Source organism: Citrus clementina, unplaced genomic scaffold (assembly GCF_000493195.1).
Source record: "Citrus clementina cultivar Clemenules unplaced genomic scaffold, Citrus_clementina_v1.0 scaffold_2, whole genome shotgun sequence".
NCBI lineage: Eukaryota > Viridiplantae > Streptophyta > Magnoliopsida > Sapindales > Rutaceae > Citrus > Citrus x clementina.
The window spans coordinates 9,608,877-9,620,253 of NW_006262688.1; the positions used below are offsets into that span (position 1 = coordinate 9,608,877).

The 11,377-nt window shown below is 35.8% G+C and overlaps 1 protein-coding gene across 4 annotated transcripts; it reads left to right on the top strand.

Moving 5' to 3' along the window:
* Positions 1-948: 948 nt before the first annotated feature.
* Positions 949-11,062, top strand: LOC18051049 (zinc finger CCCH domain-containing protein 41). 4 transcript variants are annotated; one of them, XM_024190500.1, is made up of 7 exons: positions 949-1,302; positions 3,428-3,584; positions 4,496-4,641; positions 6,003-6,892; positions 7,786-9,030; positions 9,670-10,014; positions 10,489-11,062. In XM_024190500.1, the coding sequence occupies exons 4-7, from the start codon at positions 6,110-6,112 to the stop codon at positions 10,954-10,956; spliced, it is 2,841 nt and encodes a 946-aa protein (XP_024046268.1). In that variant the 5' UTR covers positions 949-1,302; positions 3,428-3,584; positions 4,496-4,641; positions 6,003-6,109; the 3' UTR covers positions 10,957-11,062. The 4 variants fall into 4 exon arrangements, with proteins under 4 accessions (XP_024046268.1, XP_024046267.1, XP_024046269.1 ...); XM_024190499.1 differs by lacking the exon at positions 4,496-4,641; XM_024190501.1 differs by lacking the exons at positions 3,428-3,584; positions 4,496-4,641.
* Positions 11,063-11,377: the final 315 nt, after the last annotated feature.

The following is an 11,377-nucleotide window of genomic DNA, read 5'->3' on the forward strand; positions in this document are numbered from 1 at the left end:
TTAATTAGAGATGTTTATTTTTATAACTTAATGAGACTTTTTAGATAATTTTGACTTAATAAAATAAGCTATTTTTTTGACTTTTTACTTAATGGAGAAATCTGAATTAAGTCAATTACTTGCTAATGTAAAAAATATTCCTATTTTATAATTTATTTTTCATGTATATCCCAAAACTCACCTATAGATATTTACCCCACATAAAAATATCTCATTTTTTATTTCTTATATTATATACGATAAAATTTAAAATTTATGGTATTTTATATATTAAAATTTTAAAATAATTATGTATTCACTTGAATATAGTTTTACTTATAAATGTTAAAATATTGTGGTATTTAATATATTATTTATTTGATATTTAAATTTAATAAGCATACGAATGTAAAAGTACATATTTTCAGCTTTTTAAGTTAAAAAAAAAAACAACTTAATCCTTATTTTCCGAGATTCAGACGAAAAAACAAACATATTATTCAGATTCAGACATTCGGACCTATTCAGAATTCAGACTAATTCAGGTCTATTCAGATTTCAGACAAAAAAACAAACGCCACCTTATTCTTTTTCGAAAGTGTTTACTCATGTGATTCGATGAAATCATCTATCTCAATATTGTGATATTTAAAAAAATTATTGCTTATTTTTTCATATCGTTTAATCATTAAAATTCCTTTATACTAATAATAATATTGTTTGATTAATTAATATCTCATACGAAAGTAATTAATCAAACATGATATACCTGTCAATTCTACTTCGTTTTTTTGGTTTCCTATTTATTACCAACATCATTAACTTCAAATAATCCTTAAAAAATATAAAAAGAGAAGTAATGGAAATATTCATAATTTTAAGAACTTCATGGGAGAAAAATGCAATTAAAGAATTCTCGTTATCGTCCTCATGCTGATTTTTTGATAATTAAATATTTGGCAGCAGAGCCTGTCCATCGTCTTTCTTCTCTTATATTTTCTTCCATCTCAAATAAAAATCCCATTCGCTTTGACAGCTTTGAAACAGAAACAAAGACCAAAAAACCACAACAGAAATAAAATTAAAATCGAAAACGCAAAGTCGCAAATACACTCTCTGTTACATCCCATCGGTTACATCCTTATTTACGATCCTGCCCCTGTCCTCTCTCTCCCTCTCTCTCTCTGCAACTATTTTATTTTATCTATCTTCCACAAATGTCCCTTCGCGGGGCCTATAATTACATTTTATCTCAATCGGAATGATTATTCAATGAGAGTGTCGACGACGGCGTTGTTCACTCAAATCCTTCTAGAAGATTCTGTAAGATATTTTACATGTTATTTGTTATTTCCTTTTATTTATTTTATTTAAATGATTTTATGATTCAAAAACCTAGATTTTTGTCCTTATTGAATGGTTCAGGAAATTTTTCTTATCTAAATTAGAAAAGCCAATCGGTTATTAGTGATTACTTAAAAGTTTTAGTTCACATTTATGTGTCTATTGGCGTGTGTTAATCCATGTCGCGAGTTATTGCTTTTAGTTTAGGCTTGAATTCTTCAGTTTATTGTGTGTTTTTGAATAGTTTGGAGAATTAAGTAGTCTAAAGATTGTTGTTGAACTGTGTAATTTGAGTTCTAATGTGCCTGTCATTTCAAGTTGTTAGGACTTTAGCTTTAACTTTAGTTAAATTCGTGCCCTCTGCTTGGAAAACTTTATTTGTTTATTAGTGGTTTGTTATTTTTATTGTAGATATTTATGGTAATCGTGATCGTGATCATGTTGGTATATTTAATTCGTAGTGGATCTAGTGTGACGATTGGGGAGCTTTATTTATGTGACGTACTGTGTTCAGTAGATGGGCTTCTATGGTCATTTACTCGAGGTAATCATTTTGGAAATTTTGACACATGTTTAAAAGGAGTCAGTAGTGTGGATATGCTGGTATTTAGTGTCAAATGTCTATCTGTGGGATAGAAAATTTACATCTTTCATAGGTTGGCATTGGCAGTATTCAAGTACCTTGTCGCATTTGAGGATGATTTGTTCCCCCATAAGTTCGTTTCCTTTCCAGTTGTTTCGGGTGTGAATATAGGTCTCCGGTCGCATCCTAACTTGTCCTTGCCACTTTGATAAATAGCATGTTCCACTTGTAGACAAGTGGGTGGCTATGTTGAGAAAATGATACCGAAATGAAGCTGAGTTGGGTAGTGCTTCATTTGGCGAACTAAGACTCATTATTTGGGCTTTCGCTTAAATCTTAAATTGGGTTCTCAATCAAGCCTTACTTATTAGTTGGTACTGGTAAATGATATTCTGACTTTTTATTTGTCAATACAGCTATTGAGCTCATCATGACCATGATATGAATTGGCAAAAGCATGAGCTGAAATGTTGAATATTTGAATTCATTTGTTTATAAGCCCTTGAGTGTGTTTATGTTTTTAGTAGAAGATTAGCTGCAAATGATGAGAGAGAACATTCTCAACCATATGGAAATATTGACTGTGACCTAGTTGATAAATTTTTGAAGTGGAAGTATAGAGTGAAATGAAAAGCGGAAGAATGAAACACATCTGCTGGGGATGGGAGGTTTTGTTCAGAAAAATAGATTTAGGAGTATATCTGACACGTGACTGTAAACTTATTTAGGTTGTTATCAGAAACTTGCCTGCAATTTCGTAAACGAATTGAGTCTGCTTCACCAATTGAGGAGATACTTTTAAGAGGTTGAGAATAGAAGAGAGTGCTGAGGTGCAATGATATTAGACTGTGACTCTTAGAATTTGGTAGATAATAGAGCTAGGGTGGGAAATTACAACCTTGGATATCAACTATGCAGGGGAAAACTTTAGCCTTGTTCACCGCTTAAATTTGTTGAATTGTATGTTTGTGGCTCTCTTAGTTCTTTTAGTAGGATGGGCATAACTTTAAAGGAAAACGCTATTCTACAAATCTTTTGCAACTAGCAAAGATAAAACATAGTGCTTTTTGACTCCTCAAAGAATTTGATAGGTTCCCTGCAAATAAAGGATCCATATCTTTGATATAAGTACATGGACACAATTATTGGTTTCATTAATAATATTCAATCTATTGGTGAGATTTGGAATTTTGTTTTAATTGTACTAATTACTAAATATACTTGTATTGTTAAAAAATTTTGTGTGAAAGAACCGCACAGAACAGAAATGTCACAAGCATTAAACTATAAATAATTTTTTAGGAGTTATTTGTTTGTTTAATGCTAGTAATTAATGATGGACACTTTCTAATATTGTGTGTTGTAGACGTTTGCACACCAATTGGTTATGGAAAATATTGGCCTGCATTCTGTTGACTTTCAAGTTTTCCTATACATTCTTCCCTGTGGCACATATGTTCTATTCTTAACTCAGTAAGACATTCTTACAAAATATTGAAATGGTGATTTCTTTCAATTTAGGTTATGCTGTCAGTGCGATCTAAAACTTTCCAAGTGTTTCATGGAATGTTTTCGTGACAATATTACGGATCTTCTATGCCTCCTGGCTTCCTGTTAATTAATTTTGCAAAAGCTTGATCCTCTCTGCTGGAATTGCTTCCCTGCTCGGTTTGGAATTGTGAGTAATAAGTTTCACAAAATCTTAATCTGCTTGGAAATGTGTTTGTCTGAGTTCCCAACTTTGTATTGTGCGATCTTCTTCGCTTCAATATGCATGTTGTTAATATGCAATCCAGTGCCTTCATATTGATGTCCCAGAAAAGGAAAATATAAAGTAAAATGATTCAATACAACCCTAGGGATTTCAAATGATTAGTTGTACTAACTTAGAAAAAAATTAAATTAAACTCAAAACCATTGGTTGAAGCTCTATTCTTGTTGATCTTTAAAGAGCTTAATTGGGCTTTTGATTTATTTTGAAGAATTGATTGTATGTTTGTCTCATATTGATTGTCAATCTATATTCGTAATAGCCAGGTACTATCTGAATGCCACAATTATGTAAAAACCTTGATCTAGTGTTTACTAATAAATTTCTCAATAACATCCTAGCATTTTGTTTCCATCTCAGATCAAGATCACCGTTAATATTAATATCTCAACTGCTGCTCCCTATTTAGATGTAATAGGCATCAGTTTCTGATATGTTTCAAAATGTACGCTTTCATATAAAAGCTATGGTACAATGGAGATGTAGTGTTTTGGCTTATTTGGCTAGAAATGAACTACAATATTTTTGGGGATTCTTGAGAGGAAGATGTCAATTCTTTGAGGGTTAGAGCCTTGTTTCTAGCATCTTTTTGAGCCTCAGTTTCAAAGGAATTTTAAGACACTTGTTTATTTTTCATACATTAAATTGGGAAGGAGCTTTAGGTAAGGATTTTGTCTTGTTTCATATGTTATACTGTTTAGCATCTCAGATAGAAACTTTTTTCCCCCCCAAATATGCTCTCTCAATTGTAAATTCTTTGGGTGTTTTTGTGGCTAGTGGACACCTTGTTCAACTTTTGTAAATCTTTTTTTTTGTAGAAAAAATGTTCCATTGCACATCTTTCTGAATATAAAGGGTAATGACTGATGAGTTGATAGAAACTTTGGGTCAACCCTGGAAAATATCAAGAGCGCAATAGTACTCAACTCTCTTATGTCTGGCTTCTCCTAATATACATATGATGGTAAGTGGGATCTTTAAAATTAGAACAATGATGGTTATCCTTTTGTGGGATCAGATAAATTTAGCATTTTGAATATTGGCACTTAGTTTTACTTGTAGATTAAATGATTTTGTTTCACTTCGAGAAACTTTACTTGCTTCTAATTACTTTTAGACGATCATAACGGCAACAATCTCCCTCTGTTGCTTTGCAGATGTTAAACAACGAGGAGAAAAATGGTTGTCAATTTGGTTTAGACATCTATAGTAGAGAAAAATAGGGGAGAGGGAACGAACAACGAGTGAGACTTCTCATACTGCTCATCAACCCTAGTGTTCCATCTTATGTATATAGGATAATAACAGCATGCCCTCTTTATTGACTTCATGTTCTTAGTTACCAAGGTGGCTACTTGGTAACTAAATCATATCAGAGAAGTGATTCAAAGAAAGTTTCTTTATCCCCCCCCCTTCTCTCGGTGTGTGATGTGCAAGCAAAGTGCAGAAAATTCAAATCATCTTTTTCTTCGTCGTTTGTAGCTTCAACATTGTGCAAAGAAGCTAATATTTTGTGGGTCATTCCGGGTTCTTGTGATTCTCTTCTTGTAGAGTATTCCTTTGCTTTTGATAGAACAGAGGCTAAAACTCATTGGAAATGTGCAGTATCAGCTCTGTTTTGGATAATATGGGAGGAAAGAAATGTTCGTATTTTTTAGGGGAAAAGTGCTGATAATGTTGAAGAACTGTGGGATAGAGTTCGTCTTCTTGCTTGATTTTGGGCTTCAGTTTCTATGGAGTTTTAAGATTCATCTTTTTTCTTCATTCATCTAAACTGGGATGGGGTTTTGAGATAGGGAGTTATAACTGATTCTAGCATGTATAGGGGTGATTGGGGATACGTTTGTATGGCACAAATAGGCTTAGTTTTGTGTTTGCTTAGTGACAGCTGGTCCACTTTCTGTATTAATATTTTTCAACATTAATACATTTTTGAGTTTCTTATCAAAAGAAAAAAAGAAAAAATTTTAAGGTGACAACTTGGCTGCAGGAAGGTTGGGGATTATATGTATGCTTGTTTACTTGAATTGACTTCTCTTTAATATCTGGCATTTTTGCAATTTGGCATGACTTCATTTTTTACTACCTTGGTATTTCCTGCTACATTTGTTGTCATTGCATTATACTTTGTATTTCATTATATTTGATAATTTGAATTTGCTTACCTTAATCATTTACTTGTCTTGTCTGCTTTTATTGTCATGGACATAGATTGATGTGAATAAAGTGCATGTAAACTGTTGTTTTGTTTTTATTTTATAAGTTTGACGGGTGAATGCTATTTATAATTGTGATTGCTTAACTTATTCTTTTTCCTTTTTCTAGGTTCCCTCTAATTGCTGATTATTCTAGTTAACCAAAGTGGTTGGATTACTTTGACCGTTCAGAGTTTGGATTTTAATGCAATAAACAAAATTCATTTCATTAGAATCATGGAGCTTAAAGTTTCATCACCTAAGCCAGCAAGTCTTTCTCCTCCAGATTGCACCAGTGATCCTGAAGAGAAGGAACTCAGTGATGAGGATGATGACGACCGCAACCATAAGCATCGTAGGCGGGAGACACGGTCACAATCTTTGGAGAGAGATTCTTTGGATCAAGTATATATGAGATCATATAGAAAGCGCAACAAACCTTTTGAAAATGGGCACTCTTTCAGGGAGAATGAATCTCAAGCAAGTGAATCCTGGAAAAACTATAACATTCCTCCCCTAGAGAAGGACTTCACAGCAAAGTTTGAGAGAAGACGCCCCGGTTTTGCATCGCTATCCCGAGCACCTTTGGATTTGAGTCAAAGAATCAGGGGAAACAATACATTTTATGGGGACCTTGGGCCTGGAAGAGGAAGAGGAAGGGACTCTGCTTCCTGGAATCAACGTGATACTAGGTTCAGCTCTGTTGATATTGCTTCTCAAATACTTCAGCCAGCATCCATGCCACCAAGTCGCTTTGCTGGAAGGGGGCTTCCTAATATTTCAAATTCGCAGAATGCATCATTTGCATTTGGATTAATTCCAGGAGTACCAAATGGTGGCTTAGATACACTCCCCTCCATTGGTTTGCAGGGGACACTCAGACCACCACTGAACTCCTCGTTAAATATGGGCATTTCACGCCAACGATGTAGGGATTTTGAGGAGCGAGGATTTTGTCTCAGGGGGGACATGTGTCCAATGGAGCATGGAGTCAATCGTATTGTTGTTGAAGACGTTCAGGTATGAGCCTTTAGAAAGTTGTTTCCTATTTCTGGGACTTCGATGGCCTGTTTGAATATGCATGATGCATGGTTGTTGTTTTTGTTTTTCAAGTTTTTCTATCAAAAGTCCAATTTTGGCTAATGGTAAAATATGTCCAGTGCATCTGACTGGAACAACCAATCACTTGATTCGGGGAATGAATGTCTATTGCAATTGAAATACTCTATTTGTCCGTTCTAAAAAGTTGCTAGTGATGTTTTTGTTCTTTCCTGTTTCTTGTCGAACACCTGCTGGATGGTTGGTTATAGCCAATCTTAAAATTTAAAAGGCTACACATGAATCGGAGGCTTCATATGTTGAACTGAATTTGTTTACCTGCCTATTTTTTGTTATTAGTATTCTCATTGTTATCTCCATGCGTAATATTTTTTTGATATGCAATATACTTGCAGACCTTATGCCGAGTCATAGGATGAATAGGTCATTGGCTTTTGTTGGTTTCATTTCAAGTTGTTTAGTTTCTTCTATTTCTTCCATGACTGATAGTCTTTGAATGTTTAACTTGAGGAGAAGTCCCGGGATGATGGGGCTGCTCCAATAGATAATCATTTTCTTTGTGCCTATGGATCGAGTTTGTTGCTTGAGGAGCCATTATGGAGACCCCTGCAATTCTAAATTCCTAGCCATTTGCTTTTTTTTTTTCGGATTTTTTCTAACTAGTATCAGGATGGGTTTGAGTTCTCTATAATAATTAAATGAATATACAATGCACTTACTGGTTTGTGTGGTAAATTGTGAGCTTGGCTTCCTTCTGGTTTTGATCCACCTATTTCCATTGGAAAATAGCATTCTTTTTTGCTTGATTAATGGATGTTGCATGTAAATAAAATCTATTGCCTTTTGATTTACAGAGCCTTTCACAATTTAACCTCACTGTTCCACTCCCAAGTGCACCGCTACTAGCAACACCTGCTGGACCAGGTCTGCTATCTTCGGTTGGTGCTGCTTCAACGACATTGATGAATAGTAAAGGAGTGCATAACAAAGGTAGCAAGACTGGATTGATGGATGATGGCATGGGCTTGAATGGAGCGTATTCTGATTCTGCAGCTGCAGGCGGAGCTGATTTGTATGATCCAGATCAACCCCTGTGGAATAACAACGGTCCAGATACATCACCTGGCCTTGCAGCACTACATTCATCTAATGATGAAACTGAATCCTTGTTGAATGAGGATTCATCAAATAATCATCATCTGAGGGCATCTGATAGTGCTGATAATGATTTGCCTGTGAGAAATGCGGGGACTGCTGCTGTTTCACAGAATACAAGTATGTCTGTTTGGGGTAGGATAGGCAGTTCAAAAAATAGATCAAATGTGAAAGAGAAAATTGATGCAACGCTAAATTCATTGGATTATCTTGAGAATGAAACAAAGGAAGATAGGGAGGCATTACCCAGCCTTCAGGGTAGTTACCATAGAGGAAAACGGATTATTGAAGGGGATGCTATCCAAAAGAATATGGATCCATCTACCAAGGCACAGAATGATCATATGCGTAATATCCGGAAACCATCTCAAAAGGCATTGCGTACCCTATTTGTCAATAACGTTCCCCTGAAAAGTAACAGGAGAGAGGCTCTTCTTTCTCATTTTCAAAAGTTTGGAGAGGTTGTAGACATTTATATTCCATTAAATAGTGAACGAGCTTTTGTACAGTTCTCCAAACGAGAAGAGGCAGAAGCTGCTCTAAAGTCTCCTGATGCTGTTATGGGTAATCGATTTATCAAGCTTTGGTGGGCTAATCGTGACAGCATACCAGATGATGGAATAAGTGGCGTTAATGTATCCATGACTTCTCATGGTATGACAGCTGCTTCATTTCCAGCGCATACCTCTGTTACTAACAAAGTGAAAGACAATAATCTTCAATCCACCACTCTGAAGGGAGGAAATATTGTTCCTGCTGCTGATGTTTCTCTGCCCGCTCCTGATCACCCTACTGTTATTACAAATAGTCCCAAACCTCCACCTCCATTGCAAAAGAAGCTGGACAATCTTGAGCAGTTGAAGGAGGAACTCCGTAAAAAGCAGGAATTGTTGGACCAGAAGCGGAATGACTTCCGCCGTCAACTGGACAAATTAGAGAAACAGGTAACACCAATTATCCTTACCTTTAAAATTACTTATAATGTATTATAATGATTTTTCAAGTTTGGTTATAGTGTGTTGGCTTCCATTCAGTGAACTGCATTCTCTGTGCTGCTCTAACACAGTCAAAATGCCAAAAAAATGCCAAATTATTTGCCTGAAGTAGTACCTACATCCCTAAAAGCAGAAATAGGTGGTACTGGTGTGACCTTGAACTTGTCTTTTTATCATTTATGTAACAGTTCTAGAGAGAGTGGAGGGAAGGCGCATATGAGAGATTACATGGGAAGAAAATAATTTGCATTGTTCCCAATTATACAATAATTGAGATTACATGGGAAGAAAATAATTGCATTGTTCCCAATTATACAATAATATGATGCCCGTCTTGTTGAAGGGGCCATGGGCTTTTCTCATCACAGATCATACAGATACTTAATGTCAGTTCTTTCTGTTTAGTTTTCCCTTCAGAGCGGTCAGGGAGATATAATCTATTTCCCTAGTGCAACTGCTTTTCCATTTTCAATAATGTACACCATTTTAGCTTTCTATCAAAAGCTAAATATGGTATATGAATTATTTATTATGTCTAAGACACATCATTTCTGTAAATGGCTATTCTTAAATTTTAACTTTTTGCAGGCTGGAGGCAAGAGTGATGTGGTGTCTGAGAAAGCTGCTAAAAGACTTAAAGTGGGAATAGCAGCTGATGTAGCAAAAGCGACAGCAAGGTCCTCTGATTCTACTGCAGCTGTGGCATCACCACATGCTGAGATGATGGCAGACAAGAACAAACTAGTGGATATTGTTTTGTCTCCTAGTCAGAAAGTAAACACAGCCATGGTGCTGCAAGAATCTACAAGCTTCAAGCAGCAGATTCGTCCATTAGCACCTGCAGGGCCTCCATTTTTGATGAATAGATACAAATTGGATAACCGACCTACAGCATTTAGAATTATTCCACCTTTACCTGTGGGTTTTGCAGATGTAAGTTCCTCTTCCTCTCTCTCGTCACCACCCCCACCCCCCCCTTCTTGCTTTAATGTTTATGGCGTCCGTAGAATACATTTCTGTATCATAGATTTAGGAACTGGGTGGATGCTCTTAGGGATTAGTAAACCTTGAGAACTTTTAGTTGAGTGCCGATCCAGTGGCTAAATTGTCATGATGTTCGTCTTATACTTAATTTGAGATTTTAGGATAGGATCCTATACTCAACTGCCTTCTAATCAACAGTCTTTTAAAACTAGCATCCTCTTAAGAGTATATTAACAATAATTAACAAGAGAACATTCTCTGTGCAGTAATGTGATCATTCCTCTTGATAAATGAAATCTAATGATCCCGATTTTTATAAATGCATTTATATGGTCATTCTCCTAGGATCAGTTGCTTTATGCTGTATGTATGTCTTTGTGCGTCCCCCAATGAAAGGTAAACTAAAGTCTGTATGCCCTTTAGGTTGCTGTCTTGAAAGAGCACTTCTCATCATATGGTGATCTTGCTTCTGTTGAGTTGGAAGATGGTGAAGTCCATGAAGGTGATAATGGATCAGATGCATCAAAAAATTGCCAAGTTCATGTAAGTTTTACAACACGCCGTTCAGCTGAGAGGGCATTTCTTAGTGGTAAAAGCTGGCAAGGCCACGATTTGCAGTTTACATGGCTGATGCCAAGCAGTTCTAGTAATGACCTGGGTAACAAAGAGAAGACATCGACTTTTCTTAAGGGGTCTTCAGATACTGATGTTCAGAAAGAAGAGAAACTGTCATCTGTTGTCTCCCAGGAAGCCGCAGCATCAGGTAATGCTGAGTCTGAAAATTCAGAGAGAAAAAGTAGTGTTGAGCATGCGGAGTTGCAGGAAGTTTCTCAGCCTAGTCCGACTCCGATGTCTGCTGAGGAAGAGTCACCTAAAGACACTGTTTGTTGAGGGCGGGGCCGATAGTCAGAATTGTACAGTGAGGTAAAATGTTAAATCACATTGAAAACTAATTTTCAGGAGCCTTGGCTTAGTAAAATTCTGGAACTTGATTTTCGGGTACAGCGTTTTCTTTTGCATCATAATGGGATATGTAAAAATGAAAATTTTTCGGTTTTTGACCAGTCACAGGGGGTTAAAAGGATTTAGCTGAGTGATGATTGTGTTGTCTTTCTAGGAACAAAAGGTAAGTTCAGAAATTCTGTTGAAATTAATTAAAGGGTTAAGGATATTGGGAACTGTTCCCATTCTGCTTTTGAGTTATTCCCCATTGAGATTATCCAAGAAATTCTAGAATTGATGTCCCTTTTTAACAAAACTAAACAAATTTCTTTGGAGCTAATAAAATTATAATTGCGCCAAATCCCCACTA